At 50.3% G+C, this 27,015-nt stretch overlaps 9 protein-coding genes across 9 annotated transcripts; 7 read left to right on the forward strand and 2 right to left on the reverse strand.

The window, feature by feature from the left end:
- Positions 1-1,441: 1,441 nt before the first annotated feature.
- Positions 1,442-3,370, forward strand: ALTATR162_LOCUS4363 (uncharacterized protein; the record flags this gene model as incomplete). The annotated part of the gene is made up of 1 exon (XM_043311974.1): positions 1,442-3,370. One exon carries the CDS (start codon positions 1,442-1,444, stop codon positions 3,368-3,370), a length of 1,929 nt encoding a protein of 642 aa, XP_043167909.1.
- Positions 3,371-5,159: 1,789 nt separating this feature from the next.
- ALTATR162_LOCUS4364 (uncharacterized protein) lies at positions 5,160-8,590 on the forward strand (the record flags this gene model as incomplete). The annotated part of the gene is made up of 8 exons (XM_043311975.1): positions 5,160-5,911; positions 5,961-7,304; positions 7,358-7,724; positions 7,789-8,049; positions 8,104-8,184; positions 8,241-8,270; positions 8,319-8,441; positions 8,492-8,590. 8 exons carry the CDS (start codon positions 5,160-5,162, stop codon positions 8,588-8,590), a joined length of 3,057 nt encoding a protein of 1,018 aa, XP_043167910.1.
- A 763-nt stretch (positions 8,591-9,353) lies between these two features.
- Positions 9,354-10,481, forward strand: ALTATR162_LOCUS4365 (uncharacterized protein; the record flags this gene model as incomplete). The annotated part of the gene is made up of 2 exons (XM_043311976.1): positions 9,354-9,855; positions 9,913-10,481. The coding sequence occupies 2 exons, from the start codon at positions 9,354-9,356 to the stop codon at positions 10,479-10,481; spliced, it is 1,071 nt and encodes a 356-aa protein (XP_043167911.1).
- A 4,144-nt stretch (positions 10,482-14,625) lies between these two features.
- Positions 14,626-15,257, forward strand: ALTATR162_LOCUS4366 (uncharacterized protein; the record flags this gene model as incomplete). The annotated part of the gene is made up of 2 exons (XM_043311977.1): positions 14,626-14,883; positions 14,940-15,257. The coding sequence occupies 2 exons, from the start codon at positions 14,626-14,628 to the stop codon at positions 15,255-15,257; spliced, it is 576 nt and encodes a 191-aa protein (XP_043167912.1).
- Positions 15,258-16,378: 1,121 nt separating this feature from the next.
- Positions 16,379-18,179, forward strand: ALTATR162_LOCUS4367 (uncharacterized protein; the record flags this gene model as incomplete). The annotated part of the gene is made up of 4 exons (XM_043311978.1): positions 16,379-16,742; positions 16,794-17,218; positions 17,270-18,054; positions 18,122-18,179. 4 exons carry the CDS (start codon positions 16,379-16,381, stop codon positions 18,177-18,179), a joined length of 1,632 nt encoding a protein of 543 aa, XP_043167913.1.
- A 781-nt stretch (positions 18,180-18,960) lies between these two features.
- On the reverse strand, positions 18,961-19,669 carry ALTATR162_LOCUS4368 (uncharacterized protein; the record flags this gene model as incomplete). The annotated part of the gene is made up of 3 exons (XM_043311979.1): positions 18,961-19,495; positions 19,544-19,612; positions 19,665-19,669. 3 exons carry the CDS (start codon positions 19,667-19,669, stop codon positions 18,961-18,963), a joined length of 609 nt encoding a protein of 202 aa, XP_043167914.1.
- A 2,652-nt stretch (positions 19,670-22,321) lies between these two features.
- Positions 22,322-23,422, forward strand: ALTATR162_LOCUS4369 (uncharacterized protein; the record flags this gene model as incomplete). The annotated part of the gene is made up of 1 exon (XM_043311980.1): positions 22,322-23,422. One exon carries the CDS (start codon positions 22,322-22,324, stop codon positions 23,420-23,422), a length of 1,101 nt encoding a protein of 366 aa, XP_043167915.1.
- Positions 23,423-24,663: 1,241 nt separating this feature from the next.
- Positions 24,664-25,137, forward strand: ALTATR162_LOCUS4370 (uncharacterized protein; the record flags this gene model as incomplete). Its single annotated transcript, XM_043311981.1, has 1 exon — positions 24,664-25,137. The coding sequence occupies one exon, from the start codon at positions 24,664-24,666 to the stop codon at positions 25,135-25,137; it is 474 nt and encodes a 157-aa protein (XP_043167916.1).
- Positions 25,138-25,639: 502 nt separating this feature from the next.
- ALTATR162_LOCUS4371 (uncharacterized protein) lies at positions 25,640-26,156 on the reverse strand (the record flags this gene model as incomplete). The annotated part of the gene is made up of 3 exons (XM_043311982.1): positions 25,640-25,871; positions 25,929-26,060; positions 26,110-26,156. The coding sequence occupies 3 exons, from the start codon at positions 26,154-26,156 to the stop codon at positions 25,640-25,642; spliced, it is 411 nt and encodes a 136-aa protein (XP_043167917.1).
- Between the last annotated feature and the right edge of the window lie 859 nt (positions 26,157-27,015).

Raw genomic sequence — 27,015 nt, forward strand, 5'->3', positions numbered from 1 at the left:
GCTGAGCGACTCCCGCAGTTTGCACCTCTATCGTTGTGTACAATCGCGTTGCCGTTGGTCGCTTTGGATCCTTATACCTCTTCCTCCTAGAAGCGCACATTGTTTCAATTCAGTTATTAAGGTTCATCTTCTCTCCTTTGACAAGTAACGCAATACTGCTACCCTCCCGCACCCGAAATTCGGGCAACCCTACTGCTCTCAAAATAGCAGAGATGGCGTAGGAGTGCACTGTAAGTCCTATGAAAGCATTCTCATCTGTTGAGAATATGTCCTCCAACACTGCTTGCTTCCTTGCCGCATGCTCATCTCTGGTCTCCCAATGTCCACCTGTCCAAAGGCCATCCTTTTCGGAGAAATTGGGCTCGATGAGGTAGTCGGGATAATTCTCTTCGATCCAACTTCGGGTACTCCTTCGATCGCAAGTATGATCGGTAATAAGTTCTCTTAGAGACTCCTTAACGATCGGCCGAAACTGCACTCCATGTTCTCTGAATGTCTTCTCGAACGCGAGACGGGTGGTTTTCAGACAGCGAGCCAGAGGGCTGGTGTACAACGTGCCAGGTAAAGGAACCCTCTCGTTGGAGATAGAATCCGACCAGAACCGGCCTAGTTTTTCCGCTTGGTTGATCCCTTCTGTGTTAAGTTGAGAGTCAGCCCAAATGACTTGTCCGTCTCCGTCTAGATATGACCAATGACTCTACTTATAGTCAGTAAATCTAAGGACATAAACATGGATAACAACCTATATTCCAAGCATCTTACCCCACCTCCGATTCAAAGGAGTTATGAAACCCTAGCCCATGTCTTATAAGGTACAAGACTTTGTATGTGTTGGAGGCCGCATTGTGGCTATTTAAATAGTCGATGTAATCCCAGAAATGTTCCCAGGGCTTTCTGTCCCTCCTAGAATCTCTGTCAGAAGTGGTGTCTTTGTCCGTTTCGTAGGTCCTCTCAATCAGACCAAGTCTGGGTAGGGTTGTGGAGCGAAAGGAAGTGTCGTGTTTGGCTTCTTCGACGAGGTCGATGAAGAAGCCAGGCACAGCCTGGAACTGAGAACGACATTTGTTAGATTTGGTTGCGATCATGCCAAAAGGTAGAGCGCAAACCAGATTCTGCAATAGCATTCAAAGATCAACTGCGAGGGTGAAATTGGCGAGAAAGCTTAGTAATCGTTTGAGTTCCGCTTCCAGCTTTCTGTTTTTAGCCAGGTCAAAATGATGCTGCCTAGATTGACCCCGCATACCGAGTCCTACCCCACGTGCCAGGCTACTTACATTTGCGACAACTCCAATCCGGGAACCTCTTCCTTGCTTATGAAGCGTACTTATTGCAAAGCACCCCTCTCCGCACACCGTCGCTATCAATCCCACAGCAGTCGTAGCTGTTCATCAGTCAAAAGGATAACCGAACACGGTATGCACGAGCTTTGCACGTTGGCAATATGGTCGGCCTGTATGCGGAATTGAAGCTGGCCCCCGAGGATCAAATCAGACTCTTGAAGATTCTTCCAACAAACCAGTCAAATGCTCTTGCCTGCGAGCTCCAAGTTGTCGATCTTCGGGAAAAACCAGAATATGTCGCACTCTCATACACCTGGGGCTCACCCACTGCACTCCCCGATGAAGAAGCTGAAGCTTTGCTAAGCAAGCCAAGCCTTACATTACTTTGCAGGGCGAGGTCTGGCTCTACGAATCAACCTCATCCGCTCTGGCATCAAATATTAATCACCAAGAATCTCCATGCTTTCCTGCTGAGAGCACGCAACAACGACTCGTACATCCTAAACTCATACTGGATAGACGCTATCTGCATTGACCAAGAGAACTCCGCAGAGCGATGTCGTCAAGTACACATGATGGGTAGAATCTATCGATCTGCCGGTATCGTGCATGCCTGGTTGGGCGAAGAAGACAAGGATACCAGAATCGCCTTTCAGTTGATAAGAGCTTTGATGAGCTTCTGTTATAGAACTACAGAGCGACGAAAAAGGATCCAGGGCTTGATGGATATTACTCCAAAATCTTTGGGCAGTGCGAGTCTGACCGCGAGACTTGGACCTTGTGCAGACGTCACCGCTTGGATGGCAATGGCAAAACTCTTTCAACGGAGATACTTCACTCGAGCATGGATCATCCAGGAGATTACACTCGCTAAGAAAATGATGGCTATTTGCGGGAGCCATAGCGTGGATTGGGGGGCTGTCACGACGGTGTCAGAGTTTCTTTCCGTCACTTCCTGGACGAGATGGATATCCAACGTCACCAGCTCACGGCAAGGAAGGCACAGTGTTCCAAACCTTCTCGACGTCAATAAATCCTCCAATAGTCTGCTTTATTCTCTCATCAGGTTCCGTCGCTTCGCCTCTGCAGATCCCCGAGACAAGGTCTATTCGCTCCTCAGCATTGCAGGAGAAACTGTTTTGACGAGGAACCGCCTAATTCCCGTCTACGGCGAGAGATCGGTAGCGGATACGTATGCGCTGGCTGCCATCCAGATCTTGGAAGACTCTGATGATTTGCTCCTACTTTGTTGTGCCGAAGGCGATAGGTTCCGCACTATACCTTCCTTACCCACCTGGGTCCCAGATTGGAGTTGCGCTCGGGCTCTTGGACTAGGTATCACCGGCTATAAGAGATTTGCAGCCGCAGGTGATCTTTCCAGAGCCTTGGATGTCAATGAAGAAGATCGTCGTTTGATCATCAAAGGATTTCGACTAGACGATATCGTTTCTAGTGGCGAGACCAAAGAGGCCATCCTCGGTGGGAGCCCGTTTCCCAGGTTGCTTCAGATCTTCAATGCAATGCCTCCTATATATCACACAGGGCAGTCTCGATCGGAAGTGCTATGGCGAACACTAGTTACGGATACAGCAGGTGTTCCTCCTCGCTGTCCTGCTCCCGATAGCTACCATTCTGCATATGTCTCGTGGATCGCTTCGAAACTATCGGCTCGTGTCGAAGAAACAGTTCAAAACATTGAAGACCCAGCTCTCATGAACGCTATGGCGGAATTCGTAGCAACCGAGATCTCCGGTTCGTCATCGTCTTTGGATGTGTCATCGGGTTCATATGGCAGTGCTTCCTCAGAGACACAAGACGGTTATGTTGACTATGACGAGTGTGAGACAACGTTTTCGCATGCTCTTCATCTTCGACCGTTTCTCACGGGCAGACGCTATCTTGGAGTGGGCTCTGAGTCTCTTCTTGAACAAGATTCGATATGGATCGTTCCTGGGTGTCGCGTGCCTTTGATTCTCCGAGAGATCGATCCTCACACTTTCCAGGTTGTCGGGGGTGCCTATGTGCACGGCTTTATGCAAGGTGAAGCCCTGTTGTCTGGTCCCATATTCAGAAACATCACGCTAGTGTGATCAGTGCGAAGTTTTGGCAGCTCGTAGGTTTCCTTCGTAGTTGTCCTGTGTGTCTTTCCCATAGTTTCACAACCGCTAGGCCCAACGTCGTCTTCTGGATGCTATCTGAGTTCGCAGCGCCGAAACATGGTCGTGATGCGCACCAAAAATCTGAGCAGGATAAATGGCAGGCTATAGTATGGTTAGAGAGGGAAGTCGGTGCCTCCCTACGGCGCTGGTCGAGCAAGGTTCGGCGCTTCTCGCCCCGCACTCTCCGCTAGATGTCGCCTGGGGTTCCACCTAGTCAGTATATTGACACGCACGGCTGGGAAGGACCGACAAATGCCGTCGCACGAACCGTATTACCATGTACATTATGAACAGTTGACGGTGTGAAGCTCGATGCAACAATAATTGTTAGGGAGTCCGGGCTTGCGCGACTTTTGTGGCCCGTCTCTGATTGTGAGCGGCATTGTACTTTCAAGAATATCGTCTACTGTATTACCATCGCATTTCTATTAGTCGCGTTCAAAACATGGCTTTACTCTCTTCGTTGCCAATTCCATAGGTTTGTGGGAAGCTGGGGCTGACAGGCTGGCGGCGTACATCTTTCTGGGCTTCGGTTGCCACACCCCGGTCGCTCAAAATGAAGCCTCGGTACTGGCTCGTAAGGCAGCTCGGTCGTTTGGTATACACAAATCCCCTTGCAACTGTTACTTTGACTAGCAACCTACACCCGCTCAGATTTCAATGATTCTTGATGCTACGCTTCAATGCCTGTCCGATGCGCAATCACAAAGATGTTGCAGTCTTTTGGAAAGATTTGCGGGTCAAATCTGCCCACGCTGTGGATACGGAGAGACGCGCTCATGGCGCCACATCCACTGGTATAGACTGGACCAAGCCTTGTTATTGTCGCACTGATTTGTGGTTAGGTAGACTTGCACTTACTCTCTGTCGCAAACACACGCCACTTGTCTATTGACATCGTTTAAAATTCCGTCAAAGCAGTTTATACAAAGCTTTGAGTGTCTACATTCGCCATCCAAGATTGCGTGCCCGTTGAGTGCGAACACCAATGACAGCTCGTCGAAGGCGTGGGAGCCTAGCTTGACGTAAGCACGCTTATGCAAAAATATATAACCCTTGGTAACTGCCATCCATCATTGTGAACATCGAGCTACCGTCGATAAAAAGTTCATCTTCTCATAAACAAAGATCCTAAGTAACCGATTCTCTCATCCGCAACGAAGGGTTGTAGTCACAGGAGCACAATACTCATCGCATGCTACTTGAGAAAGATACTCCCAGATCCTCATTACAGATACAGTCCGCCTTTGCTGTGGCTCTTGGAAACGACAACTTCTTGGCACTGGATACTGCAAGGAATAGAGGAAAGGGTCTTGCAAAGCTACTATTACCACCAAATCGCTGTACCTCTTCTGCTGGCCCTATCCTTGCGAATTCGCAGAATCATCCCATCCGATATTTACGGCCCGGCGCTTATTCAGATCTTGAGAAGCATCTAAAGACCCTCTGTACTAGAGACCATCAAGAATCGTATGATAGATCAGATCATGGCGCTCGTCACATATCCAAGCGCTCTAGCCATGAAGCGAGGAGACCCAGAAGGTATTAATCCAAATCACATATTCCGCATTGTACTGAAAACTCGTGATTCTATGCTAATTAAATTCCGGAGACAGACGGGTCGAGAGCTGAACATTTCAGAGACCAGGTCGAGTCATGGCTTATCGGAAAGTCGGTGAAGTTTAATCCGAAACGAAAGAAAAGTAAATTTTGTGTAAAAATGCCATCTATAGCAGACCAGCAGCATGCAAAGCTCAGGAGAGTATATTTGAAGGGTACCGGGGGTTGGTTCTTCAAAAAAGAACAATTCCAAAAATGGCTTCACGACGACTGTACAACGTTGGTCTGCCCAGGCATACCAGGCTCTGGAAAGACCATGATCGCGTCGGAGGCAGTAGATCTACTATCGCAAATGCGGTCTAGGGTCAACGAATCAGACGATAACAACGTTCAAGTGCCAATTGGTGTCGCATTCGCGTACTTCGATGCAAAATTCGGGGACACTCATCCGGCTCTTGCGCTTACGAAGCAACTGCTCAGTCAACTCATGGATGACTTACCATGGTCCAAATTGCCCCAGGATAGCATATCTTGGATGGAGAAGAATCCACCAAGTCTTGAAGCCGTCACTGAATTAGCTCATAGGGTGGGGAAATCATACCGCCAGGTATACATCGTCATAGATGCACTGGATGAAGTCAAATCAGCACGAAAGGGTCTCAAGGAGTTAATCACGGGTCTCCGGGGCTTACAAGATTGCATCAGAGCGAAGATCCTTTTCACTCTACGGAATTTGCCTGATATTATGGGACTACTTCCGGAAGGTGACCGTCTAGATATAACGGCGAGCGAGGATGATATCTCGGCATTCATAGATCACAGACTACGTAGTGTCCTACGGAATGGGGCACGGGCTCCTCAAACGCTGAGGGAGGAGCTGAAGGAGAGCTTAATGTCGCGCTCAAAGGAAATGTGAGATGACGGGATCAAACTCGATTTGCTCTTGCTAAATAAGATACAGGTTCTCATTAGCAGATGCAATCACGATCGCCTTGTCTAAATTTACTTTGGACAAGAAGATGGAATTTGCCCATTCGCCCGCCACTCCATATGTGCTGAAGCAGTTCTATCAGGAAGAGGCATATCGAATTCGAACCCAGTCCAAAGATTCTGCTCAGCTCGCAGGCTTCGTTTTTTCTCTGATGTTCTACGCAAAAAGAAGGTTGACATTATCGGAAATACGACAGGCATTGGCCGTTGCCAACCACATACAAGGCAAACACAATACTGCATTGAATTACAACGAGAAAGAGTTTGCCAGTGCTCTTGTTTCTTCTTCCCAAGGCTGGCTCCAGATTGAACCTGAAACACAGCTGCTCACATGGGTTCATGAGTCTGCATCTGCGTCCTTGAGAGATCCGTTATCGAAAGACAAGGACCAGAGAGGTTTGCCGATCTCAGTTCCTAAGGACGTAGCAAGCATCTGTTTTTCTTGTCTGGCGCTGCCCACATTTCGATCTGGGCCATGTCGCGACGACAAGATGTTGAGGGAGAGGCTTACTGACTACCCATTTTACGAATACGCTTGCGAGTACTGGGCCCAGCATGCGTCAGAAGCAGAGAATGAAGATTGTGAAGTACTATTTCGGTTTCTGCAAAACAATCAGAGTGTGTCTGCAGCTTTTGAGGTCTTCCTGGTAGCTCGGGGGATACCACAAGGGATCTTTTCTGACCGAATATTACCACGTGGCATAACCGGCATGCATCTCGCAGCTTATTTTGGCCTTCAGAGTATCCTGAAAAAGCTTATTAAAGCAAGAACTGATGATCTGGCCGTAAGAGATAGTAACGGTCACAGCCCATTGTGGTGGGCAGCCAACAACAGGATGAAGGAGACTGCTAAGATTCTGATACCTAAAGACCACGAGGCAGTTCATTTGCTTGTCAGAATGGGGAATTCAGATGTTGTACAAATGCTTTTAGGTGTGGGGTTTGACCTCAACCGAACGGGAGCATGGGGAAGAACTCTGCTACATAACGCCATCATGGACGACCAAGCAGCCATCGCTCGCAACCTTCTGGAGAAGGGCGCGAAAGTCCACAAAACGGACATCAATGGGGACACACCATTGACACTGGCCCTTCAGAAAGAGCAGCGCCAGATAGCTGACGTTCTGCTTGACATGGGAGCATCTACAAGAAATACCACGGTGGAACAGTGGCGGAAGGCGTACGCAAAACCTGGCCATAGCGTAATTCAGCTAAACTTAGAAGCGGGAAAGACCTGTATAGGCTTTTTGACGGGCAATACCCAGGATGCTATCCAAAGCGCAACATTGGCTCAAAGTCAAGCGACGAACTTGTTGTAAGTTCTTGGGGGTTGTATGATAGTGTAGCTATATTCTGATACATACCTAGCATCTTCTCACCGTCTTCAGACCCTTTATGGTTGCGATCAAGAAAACAAAGCTTTTCTCTTACGGACGAGTACGTCTGGGAAGGCCCTTTGATTACGTATCTAGTGGTTTCGAGGTTTCCAACAGCAACAACAACGGGTTGGGATGCAATCTTTTCTCTACCTACTAAAGCGCCAATTTGGATAAGATGGTGCATGATCAAAGATGAGAATGGGGAAAACGGCTTCCGCCGACTGGTTCATTCTCACAACTTACCGGACACGTGGATCCCAAAAGAAATGCTTCACATGTATCTCCAGCTTCTGAAACAGACGAAGGAATGGTGGGAGGTAACATGTGAGCTGAGCGAACTGCATCTACAGCGCTGTGTGAGTTATCTCTCTAGCTGTTGTTAGTGAATTCAGCAAGACTAACGCATCACCCCAATTGCAGCGTGAGGAAGTTCTGGGCGCAAAGGGCGGAAAGCCCGAGCTCACAGATCAGCTTCTAGAAGACGCGCAACAGTGGACAGCACTGCGTAAAGTTCTAGCACAGCATATCAAAGGAGCTGGAGAGTTCACTTCTCGCTATCACCGTCTTTACCAAGAAGAGAATGCTTACGAAGACTGCCGCATCTTCTTACTCAAGTTCCAATCTGATGTTGAACAAAGGTTAGATTCGCTCGACACAACATCACAAAACCTCATTGGCATAGTACGTATGACTCGCTATGTATCTCACGATCAACATGACTCAATCGAGAAACAGGAATTCAATCTCGTAACGATCCAAGAGGCTCGCAAATCAGTTACAATGGCAGCTAGTCTGAAGCGCCTTAGTTGGATTACAGTAATTCCTCACACCCTACTCACCATATGGGCAAAACCTTACTGACACGCTACTAGTTTGTATTTCTCCCAGCAACATTCTCTGCGGTACGTGCACCTTAACATTCATGCCGAATTGAGCTTATATCGTCAAAGAGTCTCTTCGGAATGAACGTCGACATATTAAAGGATAACCCAAGCTGGAAGTGGTACATTCTTGTCGGCGGCGGATGCATGCTGCTCACATTCACAGGGTGGCTGCTGTTCAAATTCACGGCGGTCAGTCCCATGCGGCGCCGTCCAATGACTATTTGCTTACAACTGTACAGCTTGAAGCCTGGCTTGATCGCACGACGAACAACACGACGGCGATACTGGGTAGGGAGAAGGGGAAACAGAAGAAAGCGCATCTAGCGAATGTCCCATGAACATCTTGCCCTGCACGCTGGACCGTCAAGCTACCGAATGACACGTTCGCAACGACCATCATCCTTTCTTGTCAGCATGTGAGCTCTGTGTAAAGGTGTCCTAGAGATGGTTGCCAACCACCCAAACTAGATCTGTACTCCGTTTCGTCGGCCTCCACTGTCCGAGCAAGGTTCGGCGCTTCTTACCCCGCGCTCCCTGTTGGGCGACTTCTGGGGTCGCGGCGTGGAGATAGAGTGCAACCGACGTAGTATCGTCTTTTATTTAGTGCTGAACCGGTTTAGAGCATGTGCCATGGGGAAATAATCGCGGTCTTGGTAAGGTGAAAACGGAAGAAATTGCCGTCGCGGGGTCATTTGCCATCGATAGACCTGCTTTGCGCACGGTCTTGGTGCCGGTCTTCCACGCTTGACTTTGGCGCTAGCGTAATTTATGATGCAAAAGCTCCTCCGAGCCCCGCTCGATACTGTTGGCACCTATCTCAAGCACGCCGCCAGCATGTTCCCCACACCGGCGCGCATACAATTGCGAAAACCTCCTCCGAACTTCACACGAACTCTATCTAGCCAATCAGAGGCCTCAATCAAGATGGTCAGAACATTTACAAAAACCTCCTCCGAAGGTGCACGAGAATTAGTGATCCGCACACAATCAGTATAAAATGTCTTCTCCGCAGCGCTTCGACTGCTCATTCTTTGATCAACTCCCTCTCTCTGCTGCCATTTCCAAAACCAGCATTTTCACTCTTTCCGAAATCTCTTCAAGATGGCTCCTCACAGACTCCAAGTTGCCGTTGCAGGCCTCGGCCGCATGGGCGCTCGACACGCCTTGAACATCTTGAACAAGACTCCTCGCGCTGAGCTTGTCGCTGCCTTCTCTCCCGATCAAAATGAGCTCAAATGGGGCAAGGAGCACCTCGAGCCATACGGTGTCACACTCTACGACGACTACAAGAAGATGCTCGAGCACAAGGGCCTAGAAGCCGTAGTGATCGGCACCGCAACCTCGGTACATGCCGAGGAAACTCTTCAAGCTATCGAGAAGGACCTACACGTCCTATGCGAGAAGCCTCTCTCCACCAGCGTCCAGATTTGCCAGGATGTTGTTGATGCAGCTGCGAAGAAGCCACATCTCAAGGTCATGTGCGGTTTCTCAAGGCGCTTCGACGACAGCTACCAAGATGTCGCGAGGAAGATTGAGGAAGGCGCTATCGGCAGACCCACAGTTGTCCGATCACAAACTTGCGACAGGCAACATCCTGATCCGGGTGCGTACTGTAATAATTGATACATGAATGGATTCAATACTAACTGCTGTCTACTAGACTTCTTTGTTCAATATGCTGCATGGTCTGGCGGTGTGTTTGTCGACATGTCAGTCCACGACATTGACCTGACTCTTTGGTACTTCGGCTCCAACGTAGTACCCAAGTCCATTTCTGCAAACGGTGTAGTCGCCATCCTCCCAGGCCTCAAGCAACACAAGGACTACGATAACGCCGTCGGTATCGTCGAGTTCTGGGACGGAAGAATCGCACATTACTACGCCTCTCGTATGATGACACACGGTCAAGAAGATGTGACCGAGATCATCGGTACCGAGGGCAAGCTCACCGTCAACCTCAACCCCCAGAAGAACCTCGTCAACTACTACTCCAAGGCTGGCATCACCCGAGAGGTACCCGCCGATTACTGGGGCCGATTCGAGCCTGGTTTCGTCAAGGAGGCGAACGAGTTCACAGCGGCGTGCTTGGACAACACACCCGTACCACTCGAGTTCCAAAACGCTGTCAAGGCCGTCCAGATTGGAGCCTGGTTGCAAGAGGCACTCGTTAGCGGAAAGCAGATTCGATTCGACAAGAGCGGCAAGCGCCTCGACCGTGCGAACTTGTAAATGGCAAATGAAAGTCTCACGGAGTTATGTTTGCGTCGAATAACGACTGGTTTTCCTTTTTCGCAAAAGCACAATAGTTATCCATCGCGTCATCCAAATTCTACTTTATTAAGATCCCCGGCCCAGCCCTCTGCGCGCCGTTGAAGCTATTCATTATTAGACTGATGTTTCTAGATGACGGTGACGTCGTACGTCAATAGTCGCTCGCGAGGTCGCCTTATCACTACGAGAAAGAAGCCGAGCTCGCACATACCCCCAACTTAGCCACTCATCGTCTGCCCCAATATCTCCGCAGTCAACCTGGCCTTTGCTACGGTATCATACCCGCTGAAACACACAAGAACTGATCCTCGAATCCCTCGAAGTTTTATAGAGAACCAGGCTAAATACCGAACTATTGAACGATCTTCACCGAATAATGTCGCCGTCTGCTGTTTAGTAGAAGTAGGACATGCATTTCGTCTTCTTTCATAAGCAAGGTGGACGATTGTGCCTGAGGCCTCGAGTATATGGCATTGACGCGTTGGACGCGTAGCCTGCATTACTCGTCTTCTCTGGCCGGTGAAACTGCGCAACGCTCATTGGCTGCCCGGCTGTGATGTGTTTCGAATACAGCGTTAGTCTCTGGAGGATTCTTGACTTTGCTCACCGACTTATGTCTCCACAGGATGCAAGCTGCCTGAGCGACCTGAAGGCTACCAACTGGGTGTCCAAGATTGCAGAAAGATTAGGAAGATCATGTAAAGCGTTTTGGAAGCTTCAAGAACATTGTGAAGAAGCAGATGGGGGTACAGCTCTACTCCATCTACATGCTCTGGAATGGGCTCGTTCTTCAAGTTTTTCTATTGCTCAGATAGAATTTCCGGTGAGTCTCGCACGCAGGTCTTCTCGGCTCGAATGGACATTAAACATGTCTCTGATAGGTCCGCTGTGCTCAAAGTCAGCCTGCGGGTTTGCATAGCCTACACCGAGACCCAGTTTAATTTCCGCCTCGTTTGCCTATTTACTGAGCTTGCGAACCACGACGCGGAGCAACACCGTAAAGCAGAACACCCGCTGTGCTCACCATAATGAGTGCCACCTGTATCTCAGCCTACATCCTCTATCCGCTATCAGCACGTGACGTCCCGCACTATGCAGGCCTCTAAGCTTTCTTTGTTGCTATTCGCCCAAATACTCTCCATGAACGCAACTCCGTGAACGAGCCCGGGTTGGTTGCTACTCAAACGCGCTACGATTACTGCGGCGTCTTGGGGGTACATGTGGATGTAAATCATTATCAGATTGGTATCTTCAAACGATGATGATATCAAAACCCTGGTAGTTGCTTGCAAGCCCTAGTGGAGATGCGGTATGGCGGGATAGAAGAGCCAAAGAGGCTGCGAAAGCGTGATGAACAGCAAGCGGAGCGCAGATATATGCAGCAACGCATTTATAAAATCCGTCTAAACGACTGATTGGACCGGTGGGCATTTTCAATCCTTAGAAGCGTTGGTTTCGTCGGCACTGCCAACGCTGTTCGGTCAGATCGTGTAGTTGAGAGGTATGATTGGAAAGCCCATCAAGGACTTCGTAGTGAGAGACAATCCGATACTTTTGTGAGAGATACGGAATGCTGAAATTGCCAAGAGGCTACAATCTGCGCGATTTGTGCGATCTGTTGCCTTGGAGCCGTTCCATGCACAGCCAGTGGCTCAGCTCAGGTGCAACACGAAGACATTGGCAGTCCAGTGATTACGGTCATAGTTTCCATGTACACTCCAACGGGAGTGAAGATGTATTATTTTGACCAATTCTCTTGGTGCACACCTCCCTTGATAGATGTTGTAAGTCCCCACCCAGAATGAAATGTAAATGATCTGTCTTTGACGCCGCAGTTCTCAGCACCTTCTTTCAGAGTGACAATGCAAGATCTCTCGTTGTCATGATGGTGCAAGTAGTTATAGGTATTCAGCCAACAAGACAAACACCGTGCGTGTGGAAGGTAAGCAAAACGGAGCGCGCCTTTGGCTCTTCCTCCTTGAGCGCGCTGCTGTAATCTTTGTGCTAGTCCCAGCCATAAGAATTCAAGCAATGATCATCGTACGTAATGTTAACTTGGGACGAAGACAGCCATACTTGCACGTGACCTCGGAGTTTTCCTAATACGGCACAGGATTTGGCTCACAACCCTGCCGACACGTGGAATCTGTATTTTGACATAAGGTTAGAGTGCCACGAGGTCGCAGCTTGCACAAGCCGTCAGCTGGGTGCCCCGCAGGTGCGGTCCTCTCCTCACGCCGTCTTTCTCAGCACCAAGGCGTCGTGCATGCGTTGACACAGGCAGCTCGCCCCAGTGAAGTCGTTAGCATGGCTTTATCTAGCACCTACAGGTGCTGCTTTCTAGCGCGGCACCATTCAAGGACAGACAGGGCTGCAAGAGAGGTGATTCAGCATAGGCAGTGGACCGGCTGGGCCCAGCATGGCACCCGGAATATCTGTGTGGCGTCTTCGAACCCCAGAAGCCACGCCAACGGTTCTCTCTAGCGCCACGCTAGCAGGCGTACCTGTAGGCACTATTCATGAGGGATAACCGGCTTGGTGGTACCAGTGCGTAGATCCCCTGGCTCCTGATGATGGCAAGGGAGCCTACCTTGAAACAGGCCGAAAGACCCGTCGCTCCCGATGCGCAATGTTGTTAGGGCTTTTGCTCTGAAAAGCACTGTCTCTCAATTCATTTGTCTCGCCGACAGCCAAGGCCACCTTTAGCAAGTCAGTAACAGGCCCCCTTATTCTAGCTGCGAATATAATATCCTCAGCGATCCGCCGAAGCGCGTTCATAAACACAGTCACCATCATTCTGCCTAAGTTTACTAGCACCTATCCTTTTATTTAGCATGAAACATGCAGCGATTAATCATTTTGGTCGTACTTATATCGAGTGCTTTCATCGAAGCGGTTACAATACCATCTGTTCGCGATAGTAACACCTCCGAGTCGATCCAGCCGGGATGGTCGCGACAAGACATCTTCGCCTTTATCAGCGTCTGTGTTGCATTATTCGCGATTCTGACTGCTGTCTTGGCTGCTTCACCTAGGTTTCGCGAGTGGTGTTGCAAGCCTTTCGCAAGTAAGTTGAGCCCCACTAACAATATGGGATGCGGTGCCTATGACACCACTGGCATGCCCGCGCCTGCTACGTCACCACTACCCCCAAATATTTGTTTTGCTGCGCTAGGCTAACTCCCCATCCTTAGATTGCGCGATCGCAATACGTCGAAGGCGCATTCGAAAGCAAGACGACGCCAGACGACAGATACAAGACGTATACAATGAATACCTCGAATTTATCGAGTTCCTGAAGATGAGGGGCGGCGAGCGGTGACAGCGAAACACGCCAGATACACAAATCTTAATTAGAAAGAGCAAAGAAAGCTACTTTGGATCAACGAATATTAGAAAGCCATCCCATTGTACGACAGTATGAGTATTATGACGTGTTCCCATACCAAAAGTTCTTCTCACCATCAGACATTATCGAGCATTCATGGGACGCTTTTATATGAGCATTCCAATTTTCTCTTGGCGCATGTCCTTCGTGTGGATATTCCCGCTGCTGAAACTGCCACATTGCTAAAGTGCAGCCAAGATAATAAATTCCCATGTCGCGGATATTTTCGGTGTGGAAGTCGGCTTGCTTGATCATGTGTAAGCAGTGTAAGTGGACTAGTTTCGTATAACTCTGACTGTTGCTTTGATATGACGTCGTACGACCGGGCCTCCGTCGTCTTCGGGTTGGAAGTGTCGTGTCGACTGGACCCCTCCTGCTCGTGTTTACGAAATGTGTATGCCATTCAGGACTCTTTACAAGAATGTTACGAGCATCAGCAAAGTAGTATCTGAAGTGGAGTTTGTACAAGTACGCTGCCGTCGATCTTTCTAAAATTAGACACAGGGTGCCTGAATGTGGAGTGACTACTGCAGTGCATCCTGTCAAGCTCTCCAAGGACAGGATATCGTGGGTACTCGTTCGGGAAGGCGGATGTACGATGATGGAGAATTTCGTATTGGGAGGCCTCAAGTAGTGTATAAGAACGAACGTGTTGGAAGAAAAGTCAACCAGTTTCTAGACACCAACAATCAGCGCCTCAAACCTACCTTCACCATGCAGTTCACCCAAACCGCCTTCACAGCCGTTTTGGCAATCGCATCTTCAGCCGCTGCATCTCCCCTCGCAGCCCGTCAAACTGTGCTTCAGAACTTCCAAGTCTCCAGCGTGAGTTCCTATAGCCCATCGGGACGGCCCGGTAGCTATCCATGGGCCCAAATCACAGCCGAAGTGACCGACCCGAACGAGATCAACCTCGGTACCGCCGAGTCCGATGGCAGCGACGTAATCGTGCCAGGAGGAAGTCAAGGCCTCGTACGTCCATCCTCTTCCCTCTCCTACCTCAACACCCTGACTAACACACTACCCAGAACTGCAAAGCGCAATGGTACACCAAGGGCGAGTCACCTCTCGACCGTACCTGGCCATGCGACGCCACGTCCAACGGCTACTGGGTCATGAACGTGCTTGAGGGTAGCAACGGTTTCGCGACCGGTGACTTCAACCTGAAGTTCACGCACGTGGCCGATGTGTTGTACCAGGGTAAGGAGTACAAGGCGACGTTTGAGGCGGAGGGTCATTTTGCGGTTGGAGAGAACCTTTCCGGAAGCTGTGGTTCAAGCGGAGTCTGCAGTTGGGGTTTGAAGGCTGAGAACACTCCGTTTGAGATCACACCGACGAAGGTCTAATTGATAGGACTGTGATGTTTCGCGGTCTTGACAGAGACGGTATGGGTGACTGGATGTTTTGCTGTCGATATGTCTAGGCGGAAGTCAGTCAAGGTTTCCTAGACAGCCTCTTAAAGATATCGTTATCAGTCAAGGATGCGGCATATTTCTAGAGCGAAGCTAGAAAGCAGCTCTAGTGTGCTATGAACCCCTTCGAATTAGAAAAGGCGTACACTCAAAACACTCATTTCTTCGGTATTTCAACCATACATATCCTGCGCTCCAAGGCCTCCGCATGCTAGGCGTACCTCGGCTACATAGGAGAGTATGGTTTCTTTACCTCATAGAACCAGACCAAAGAACGAAGCATTCATCGTATGATGCCATGTGACGCACTATGTCCTATTTCGTGTTTTCTGTCTGCATGGTTTCCGATGCTTCACGCTGGTGTTATTCCCGTGCTCGACATGTGCAGATGACGATTAATTGACGTTTTCGCTCCGCGATCGACACTACCCTCACACCGCTGATGATATGATTGAGAACCATAAGAGCTTTCCTAGACTCCAGCACTGTCGCGTAAGTGCCGTGGTAAGAATGCGCACTCTCAGATGTACGCGCCATCGGAAGTGGCCGGCGAAGCTATCGGCGACGCACTTGCTATCAAGCATCAGCATCACGACTTCCGTCACTTGCCGGTACGATCCGTCAGCAGCCTCCGCTATCCATGAGTCTTTGTGTGAATCATTACTACAGCGATATCGTGCAAGCATATTTCGCGTTTAATCATGTCTGAGCCCACTGTTCGTCAGAGTTTGTTGTGCTGATCGGGCGCGTTAGTGCTAACGGGTTGGGTTATCCCCGCATCTGAGCTCCGGACTTGGCATCGTCACAAGCTTGAAGCTCCCCTCCCCCGAACCTGGGCCTGGAGTTTACCATTCACGGCCAGCCGACTAGCCTGCATACGTCTGCCGACGAAACATGATCCTCGGCCCAGACATCAAGATGGGTGACGTTTGTATCATGAATATATTATCTACCGGCCGCCCAGCCCTCTCCGCACGCTGCATACCTCACTGCATTCCTCTTTTTGTACCCTGAATACATTCATCAATTGTACAAAAACATATACATATTTCATAATGGCAGCTAGTGCCGATAGTATCCTACGAGAGGTCAACATCCTCGGCGACCTCAACGACCAGAACCGTCACATCCTCAGCAAGGACGCTTGCGTGTTCCTTGCGCTCCTCCACCGCACATTCAATGAGCGCCGGAAAGCGCTGCTTCAGCGACGAGTAATCCGACAAGCTGAGCTTGACAAGGGAAACCTTCTCGACTTCCTCCCAGAGACCAAGCACATCCGTGAGAACGATGCTTGGAAGGGCGCACCGCCAGCGCCAGGTCTCGTCGACAGGCGCGTCGAGATCACTGGCCCGACAGATCGCAAGATGGTTGTCAATGCCTTGAACTCAAATGTCTGGACATACATGGCCGACTTTGAGGGTATGTATTTTACCACTCCGAGTGCATGACGCGGTAGCTGACGTCCTCCAGATTCATCTGCACCAACATGGGACAACATGATCAACGGCCAACTCAACCTCTACGATGCCATCCGCAAGCAGGTCGACTTCAAGCAAGGTGAGAAGGAGTACAAGCTTCGCACCGACCGAACACTACCCACACTCATTGCTCGCGCACGAGGCTGGCATCTTGAGGAGAAGCACTTCACCGTTGATGGCGAGCCCATCTCTGGTGGACTGTTCGACTTTGGACTGTACTTCTTCCACAACGCACACGAGCTTGTCAAGCGCGGAACGGGACCATACTTCTACCTGCCCAAGATGGAGTCACATCTTGAGGCTAGGCTGTGGAACGATGTTTTCAACCTGGCCCAGGACTACATTGGTATGAAGCGTGGAACCATCCGTGGTACCGTCTTGATTGAGACCATTACTGCCGCCTTCGAGATGGACGAGGTATGTTGAGCGCAGTACTGATATACAAGGGTTATACTAACAGCTTCACAGATCATCTACGAGCTCCGCGATCATTCCTCAGGTCTCAACTGCGGCCGCTGGGACTACATCTTCAGCACCATCAAGCGCTTCCGCCAGAACCCCAACTTCGTCCTTCCCGATCGCGACTCCGTCACCATGACCTCACCATTCATGGACGCCTACGTCAAGCTCCTCATCAAGACATGCCACAGGCGCGGTGTCCACGCCATGGGCGGCATGGCAGCCCAGATCCCCATCAAGAACGACCAACAAGCAAATGATGCCGCCATGGCCAAGGTGCGTGCCGACAAGCTTCGCGAGGCACGCGCCGGTCACGACGGTACCTGGGTAGCCCACCCAGCTCTCGCTGCTATCGCAAGCGAAGTCTTCAACGAGCATATGCCTACCCCCAACCAAATGTTCGTCCGTCGCGAAGATGTCCACATCACTGCCAACGATCTTCTCAACATGAACGTACCCGGCAAGGTAACCGAAGACGGTATCCGCAAGAACCTCGACATTGGTCTCAGTTACATGGAAGCCTGGGTCCGCGGCGTCGGCTGCGTACCCATTAACTACCTTATGGAAGACGCTGCCACCGCCGAGGTCTCACGATCACAACTGTGGCAGTGGACTAGGCATAACGTCGAGACTGCTGAAGGCAAGAAGGTTACCAAGGACTACGCGCTCAAGCTCCTGCACGAGCAGGCTAAGGCGCTGAGTGACAAGGCGCCCAAGGGGAACAAGTTCCATCTTGCCGCCAAGTACTTTGAGGGACAGGTTACCGGTGAGGATTACGCTGAGTTCTTGACTTCGTAAGTTTTCTTCCTCCCCCTTCCCACATTGCTGGAAAACATGAGCATGTGCTAACATATTTACCAGGTTGTTGTACAACGAGATTACGAATGTAGGTCCGCCCAAGGGAGCCTCCAAGTTGTAACCTGCCCTTGTACTCTTGCGTTGCCATGAAAACCTTTTTCTTTACATCTACTGCGATATCCTGATCATGTAACCTCTGTACCAATGTCCAGACCAATAGAGTCTGTAAAAACGTAACCCACAATGCAAATGCTTTTTTTTATGATCTTTACTTGCTATTACTACTGCTATCCTGCTTGCGTTTTGTAACATGTGAATGTAAGCTGACAGCGGCTACTACAGGTCGGCTCTCCGGTTGCGGCGTCGAAGTTGTAACTGGATACAAGGATGGATGCGGATGTGTGCCGAGGTACGTGATCCAGAGTCTCGGGTGCAGGAGTTCCGTGGATGGTAGGGATAGGGCTTGATGCGGAAGAGTGTGGCTGCGAGAGATGGAAAGAGGGGTTGGCATGTGAAAGAGCTTGGAATTGGGTCATGGACAACGATGATGATGATTAATTGTACAGTCAGGTATAACCTTGTTCTCAGTAATCGTACTCGCACGATGAAGATGTAACAACTGTAATGAAACGAGCAAAATGTTATGATCAAGTATAGCTGGGCCGTATCGAATCAATCACAACGAGGAGCGGTAAGAAGGTAAACGGCGAGCATGAACGGCAAAGGAAAAAGACCTTTCACATGAACATTTGAAACCCATGATTCGTAGTCTCGTGGTATCTAGAGAAGTGGCGTTATCATGCCGAGTGCATTCAGTGTCCCGCGACTATGCAGACCAGATACATGACTAAACACCCATTTTGACCTGACCAATGCACCGAAGAAGCCCCAAATATCACTCTCTACTTCCTGAGGAGACGCTGGTAGAAAGCAAGCTCCTCACCCTCGAGGACGTAGCCGTCGCAGCGACCGCTCTGGCCGGGACGGGAAGAGACAGCGGCGTACAGACGACCGGCCTCGAACTGCTTCTCAACAGCGTTCTCAATCTTTCCTCCGTTCTTCAAGCGGTCGGCCTGCTTCTTGGTGACCGAGTTGGACTTCTTCTTGTCCTCCTCCTTCTCACCGGCCTTGGCCTGCCTCCTGCGGCCGAGCGAAGAGCCGTAGTGGGCCTCGTACCATTGTCGGAAAGGAGCGGCATCGATCTGGACGATAGCGGAGCGGGTCAGGGTGTTGGTACGGACAAGCTCGTTGTTGGAGGGGTGGTAGACGACACCGATGACACGGGTCTTCTTGGCGATGCCCTCGGAGCCCCAGGAGAAGTTGCCGGCTTCGAGACGAAGAGCACGGAACTTGCGGTTGCCGCCACGGGTGCGGACAAGATGAACACGCTTTGTGCCAATACGGGTATTGGCAGGCTGGCGGCCCTTCTCGAAAGCCCTGAAGCCATGTTAGACATGACTAGAGAAGCGATCGGGTTATGCATACCTCTTCTTGCGGTAGTATGCGCGCTTCGCACCGGACGCGGAACGCTTGTGGCGAGAGTCTCGTGAAATACTGGCGAGTTTTAGCGGTTGCAGTGGTGTGAGGGGGAGGGAAAGATAGATACCCCATGATTGCGGTTGTTCAGAAGACGCTGTCCCACACAATCAAATTAGTCTTTATTCTCAATTATAAGTCGACGAAGCCGCAGCATTGCTCCAACTGCCAGCAAAGTCCGTCGTCATGTATAGCCTGCTGTAGAAAGTATAGATATCGAGCGACTCGCGTGCGACCCTACATTCCATTTGGCGTAGGCTGACGGCGGCGGGACATTCGCGGGGCAGTTTCGAGTGTCGCAATGCTGAACGGCTCCGAGTATTCGAATAGAGGGCGTTCTGTATAGCGTACCTGATGTCGGGTCTCCTGGTGCAATCTGTGTTGTCGTGGGGTTAGTTGGCGCTTGTCAGAAGTCGAAGATGAAATTCGCGAAACTGATTTTCGCAGCTGCGTTGGTGCCAAGATACGCTAGCAGTAAGCGAGAAGTTGCGCTCCGCCTGCCCTTCGCCCCAACATTCCAACCATCAACAGGAACAACGCGAGCACACATCTCATGCTGGTAAAATCTTGATCAACACAATTTACACGGTTGGGAGATTGATCGCCTTACTTCTGACTCTGTATTTACTGTCTCAAATCGGAGGCATTCACCACAGCATGAGGAGACCAACTATAGATAACGCCGGATCGTCTGTCCATTACCTGGCTAGCATTTGGAAAAGTACAACTATTCTGATCAGGTAGTATCCTCCTGAGCATTGACGAGCTCCGGCAATTGAGCGCTGCAATGCACTGCTGCGTTGCAACCTTTCAAGGTTATGCCCAGGTGTCGCAACTGCTAGTCGCACGTGGTACGCTAACGTTGCATTTTATCCAACATCTACTGATGCTGCTCATTTCGTTATTTCGTCTCGTTGTATACGGTGATAGGAGAATATCTCGCTCCCGAAAAAGGCTGAAGTCCTGCAGTCAGCGGCAGTTGGGTCACGTCAGCTACCTTGTGGCCATAAGACCAATCATCAACATCGTCTATCGGCCGTCTGTCCCTTGATCCATCGTACAAAGATACCGAGCGAACCATCGGCCGGCTCTACACATGAATTTCCTGCTATCGCCCGCAAAAGTGACCGCATGACCAAGAGATCGGCTTTCCAGAAGCTCTTCCGTGCCCAGATAGTATCGCGTCGACGGCAGGCCGGTGAATGCGTGTTCAATGATCCTGCGCTACAGAGAAGGATGTTTCTAGCTGCCGCCTGAAAACATATTCTACATATCTTTACCACGTATGTCCAGCGTTGCATTGAAGGATTATCGCCTGAATGGATCCGGTTGAATGTCAACAACGCCACCCGTGCCGGGCGCTTCGTACAGGTTCTCCTCGACCTATATGTTGTGTCGACAACTTGCATTTGCTCTGAGGGATCAAGGACTACGTCTGAGTGTCCAAGAGCTGGAGATTTAGTGCATTGTCAAGAAAGCTCGTACACAAAATATGACCAGGATCCAAAGTCTGCACTACTACTATATCAGAAAACCAAGTCGTTCACGCTCAGCTATCGTCATATCGAGATAGCCATGAGTTGACGGAGACCCCGATGATAACAAACGTACCTTGCACATTAGTGCATTGCTCGCGCACATGGCATTCCTTCTCCAACCCTGTCTTTGAAATCCTTCGACCTGGTCGTGGACACTTATCAGAACCCGCGCAATGATGACTCGTTCGCTCATGAGAAGTGTTGTCAGCTTTGCAGCAAAGCTGGGTTTTGGACAAGGGTCGCGGCTCGCTAAGCTTCCTGGAAGGGAACCGGTCTCTGGTAAACACCCAGCTGGCGTATAAGGTTGCGTTCCCGCTCCGGGTAAAGCCATCTCCACACTCGGGCGTTTCCAATCGGCACAATAGTAACCCCAGGTTCTATGAGAGTCTAATCAACTGCAATCTAAGTAGATGTTGTGTACCACTGTCCTAGTCTTTATTCCAGTCACCGGCCACTTCGTCGGTATATGTAGAAGGCGGAGATTTTCCATTCACCATATTTGATTGCTCGCTCAGATCCCCCATCAAGTATTTTGAGTAGGGTTGTCACCTGGGTGAAATGTAAGGCTGCGGATTTCCTGTTTCTCGCGGCGGTCACTACTCCCACATCATGGCTCTATGATACCGACCCTACAAACTATCATGCGCATAATCCACTCTGCTACCAATCTCTCGTTGTGTCACTTGTTGTGCTTAGGCGTCACTTGGATAGGTGTTACATCTGCACTACTATCAGCGGGTACGCGCTGGCCGTTGAGGTTCACGGAACGCGAGAATCTGTTACGCTGACTTGAGAAAGAATTACACAACTATGGGTCGACAGCGGCAACGGGAGGCAAGAATTCAGTGATATTGGAACCAAGTAAGTGACGCTGACTAGCCCTGCTACCGAATAACTGACCTGACGTGTGTTGTCATTAGACTCCAACTTCGGCGCACCCATAGATACTGCGCCTGCAACTCACTCATCACGCCGTCTCGAATTGATACCTTCGCAGCAACTTGGATCTCCTCGTAGCACTTTTTTGTCAACGCCAGGTCCCATACCTTCAACGCTAGCTCCATCGTCTATCACTCCAACAGCGCCTTTACCGACCTCAGTCATTGCAAACATTCCAACAAACATATCACCAACAGATGTAACGACTATAGCAATCACGTCTCAAGGAAATGCTACAGGGACGCCACCAATGATATCAACCGTTCAAGGCCTGAGACCAATACCACCAGCTGTGACGGAGATTGGAGATCCTAACGGCCATCACGAGATCCCTGAACCTAACTTCAGTTCTACGCGGCCATGTCGAAGATGTTCGCCAGTGTTTGAAATACCTGCAACAGGTTGGCTAGATACTCCAGTCGGGGAACAACATGGTTCTACCATCCAGGAGGCAACAGCACAAGCAAGCACAGAGAAACCTCCGCAAGCAACGATATCGATTGGTGCATCTGACGTCGTCATCGGCCAAGATCCAAGTGGCGGTGGTTTCGTAGTAGGGGGTTCTCTCACTCTTACACCTGGTCAGGCAATTACTGTCGGAGACATACCTATTGCAATAGAAACATCAGATGGCAAGACGAAGGTTGTCGTTGGTACTGCCGTCATCTCGCTGCAGCCTGCGCAGCCTGCACTTACTGAACCTCCTGTCTCGCTGCCACCAATTCCACTTCCACCGACACTCACCATCGGTACCAGAACCATCGCGCCCAATGCGCAGGCGCAATACGTAATTGTAGGCCAAACACTTTCTCCTGGCGGCGAACCACTGACTATATCTGGAACAACACTAAAGCTCGCACCTTCGGCGACAGCGCTCATCGTCAATGGCGAAACGTCCAGTATCACTCCAATATTTGGCGATGTATACACCACAGTCGCAGCTGCCTTGACCTTCAAAGATCACGTCTACACGCCGAATCGCGCTGGCTACATCATCATGGGTCCTGGCACAACTCTTGTTCCGGGAGGCACGCCCATCACTGTCGATGGCACAACTCTGAGCCTGGAGCACAGTGGCACTGCTGTAGTCGTCCAAGGTGCTACGAAGACTCTCCAGCCTGTCACCACAATCGTCACATTAACGCGGGAGCCAAATCCGTTGGGAATTGGTTCCGGTGAAAGTGGAGGAAGCGTTTATGGGCAGTCGACTAGCAATGGCTATGTTTACCCCACAGGAGACCCGATAATCGCTGGTGCGGTGCGAACTCGTAGTACGATAGCGGGCAATTGGCCAGCAGGCTTGCTGTTGCTGGTATGGTGGAGTGTGGGGTATCTCGCAATCCGACTATGAACGGTGTCGTGTACTCAACATTGGATCTATAGATTTTCGCGCAATAGGTGTCTCTATGCCTTCGGCGGCGTCGTTTGACTTGTGACGTTCGACCAGAAACATGAACTTGCGCCGAGTTGTCGATTGGCCGCTTGGTGACGAATGTGAGCTCGTATCGTGCTGATGTTTGCGACAATCCTGCGTTGATGCAGAGAGCGTTGAGTTGCTGATACTGCGTGGTGCTATGCTGCATGATGCTTGTGGTCGTGAGCTCATCATCTGGCGCACGTCGCAAGACTCTCAGAGTCACGATCCTCAGATGACAACTTCGCACCATCGAGAAGAATCGGCGGACGCGATCGTGGGTTTGCGGAAAATCACTCACTTGCTGTCACACCACAACCCCCTATCCACATTGTCCACATCGTCGTCACGCGCCCAAGCCCTCACCAAACATCAAATTTTCGTCGCCAAACCTCCAAAGGCATTTCTCTAACAGTTAACGGACATGCGCACAAGGTAAAACAGCTTCTTTACGTACAAACATCCACTCCCAGCGCAACAGCAGCGTCTAGACTAAAAGCACAGAAGCAAACTTGGCATCCGACGGGCAACTTGGAGGCGGGAAAGGCCCTGCGTGGATCAGGTACACACCGTGGTGCGACAGAGGCGGACAGCCAATAACAGAGTTTTCCCCCACCATACCTCCAAAGGCAGTCTTCTAGCAGCTAACGGACACGACCGAAAACTCGTCACCGCGCCTTTACACCCAACATGCGCCCTGACAAAATTAGCCGCCGACGGGAAAGGCTCCGGCGCGCCTTCGGAAAAGATGCACCAAGGTAGGGCGTGGACACCTCATGGTCAAAATGACGGTAGCACGGACCCTCTCACGCCCTGTGAAGGTGTTCGTTGACAAGAATTCTGTGGGTTTGTCAGCCTCGTGGCCAATCAGCAAGGCGCACACCCTAGAATCTCACGATCGTTTCGTGGCCATGTGCAGGGCGTGCGCAACGGTGTGGTGAGTAAAAATCTGGCGAAGACTTTGGTCGTAAGGTGTGACCGGTGATGCTTGGCGGGTGTCATAGAAGAATATTCTGGGGGATGCCCTGGGGGAGTATAAAGGGATGGGTGGGTACGTGAGGATGAGGGCATCAGCACAGTAAAGCATACTACAATCTTCTAGCAAGCAAAGCAACTACTACTACTACTACCACTACTACTACTCTTGCTACTACCAATCTCAAACAACCACTACCAAAATGACCAACTTCCTCTCCTCCGTTGCGGCCCACGCAAAGGCCCACCACGAGAGCGTCAACGCCGCCTACAACACCTACTACACCGGCTCTCCCGCAAGCTTCACCCCATCAAGCTCCACTCAAACCTCCCGCAACCCCTCTACTTCCTCCAGCCAGCGCAACCCCACAAACGCCTCCAAGGCATGGAAAGCCCTCAAGAAGCACCACCAAGAAATGAACTCCGCATTCGCCGTCTACTACAGCCCGAGCTTCTCTCCTTCGGCATCACGCAGCTCATCTACTGCTTCTAGCCCCCGCCAGAGCGCTGACGCACCACGCAAGGGCGCTGCTACTTCTACTGCGAGCTCTAGCGAGGAGGAGCTCGGTCCCAGGAACTACCAGAAGGTGTGGAGGGGATTGAAGAACAAGGTTGTTGAGCACCACAAGAGTATTAGCAATGCTTATGAGCACACCTACGGTGCCCAGCACCGATGAACGGTTCGCTAAAGTCGTCTACTCAGCAGACATTGGGGGAAGGAGACGTGGAGAAGTAATGGAAGGACAACAGAAAAAGTTATAGGATCGGGAACACAAAAGTGAATTTTTTGGGATGCGCATATACCACTGGGGATTCGGCTCGGTAGCTAGGCGTTCATGGGTCATGGGGATAGAGATCTTTGAGAGATCAGATTAATATGAGGGATAATAATATGATGATAAGATTCAAAGATTTCTGTCTCGTTCTGGTGTTTTTACTGCTTAGTTTGTTTGTTTGTATGGGCTCGTTTGGATGATAGAAGTTGTCACTTTTGGTCTCAGTTTAACAAAGAACCATGTTGATATTAAGTACTAAAAAAATATTATCCACTCCTCAGAGTAGCGTAAAGAATGACATGAAGATTAACCCGCAAGCCTCATTATCTCTTGAATCGTCCCTTCAAGTTCCCCCGTCGATGAACAATGCCGCCCGTCGCAAATCTGCAACTTCATTGGCTGCTTAGCAGGTAGCGCGGTATCCAGCGCCAACAGTGTTGTCACCAGGAGCCAGGTTCTTGCAAGCGTTGTAGAATGCATCACCAGAGATGGGACCAGATCCAGCAACCTCAGTGCAAGCGTTGTTGTACATCTGGGCGCTTGAGAATTGCTTGCACACAGTGACGGTAAGGTCTTGAGCGCGCTTGTTGTATTGCCAGCCGCCGTCGTTGACGCAGCAGTTGTGGGCCACATGCCTAATTCATATGTCAGCTTCCGCGTTGCTGGAGGAGATAGTTGAGTCTTAGACTTACTTGCCAGCAGTCGATGGGATGAATCCAGCAGCAGTGGTGGCGCCTCCAAAGACGTCTCCGGCGTGGTCTTTGGCACCCTGCTTGGCTCCCGCCCTGTTGCGACCACCCGCGGGGACAGCCTCGACGGCGACGCTATTCAAAGGGTTAGCGAGGTAGATGATGTACTTTGGATTTCGCATACCTCATGGCAGCGACGGCCACGGCAATGATGGAGAAGTTGAAGTGCATTTTGAAGTGTGTTGGGATGATCGAGAGATTCTAAGGAGTGTGGGTTTAGTAAAGAGAGTATGGTAGTGAGTGACTGAAGCCGATAGCTGTGATGGATTGAAGAGAAGGGAACTGCAATGTCTTATATAGACATTCAACCAGCATGTACTTCTCGATTGAGGAAAAGTTGACGAAGATAGAGGACCGATTCTGAATCACCGTGGTGGATGGTCATCTCCGAAGCATCGCCTTCAGCTTCCCTAGATCATGCTCATACCCTGGGGTGCGAAAGAGTAGACACCGCTCTTACGAAAGACGCGGAGAGACCGTGTGGAATTGCGCCGCAATGTCTCACGATCACCATTCCAAGTGCACTTCGGGGTGAACAAGTCCTACCTGTATAGTTTTACCTAGCTCTTCAATCTCTTCAGGGGAATTTCTTTTTCTGTTCAATGGACATCGAATACTGTTCGCCCGGCCCAAACCAATGCCAGTGATTGTTGAACTGTTCCAATCGATCGATGCATACTGCTTGTGACGAGCCAGGACTACAACTTCGTGACGTTTGGCGGTCGTACTTCGTATTATGGTGTGGAAGATGAGCAGTCTAACTTCCCGATTAAGTTAATTACGAGTACCAGTGTTGCGCTGCTAGAATTGTCCATCTCGCTAACCACCATAAGCACTACGCGGCCTCAATAGAAAGCTGGCGCCCGAACCCACTCGTTGTGATCCAACCTACTGCACGACTAGAGAGGGAAGGATAGGAGAGATGAGTGATGTAAAAAAGCCTTATGGTTGGAAAGGAGGTATTAGCATTGTGAAAGTCTCTAGTTCTCACTTGAGTAGATAGGAATATACCTCCACCATGCTGTAGACA

Source organism: Alternaria atra, assembly GCF_907166805.1.
Source record: "Alternaria atra isolate CS162 genome assembly, contig: 23, whole genome shotgun sequence".
NCBI classification, from domain to species: domain Eukaryota; kingdom Fungi; phylum Ascomycota; class Dothideomycetes; order Pleosporales; family Pleosporaceae; genus Alternaria; species Alternaria atra.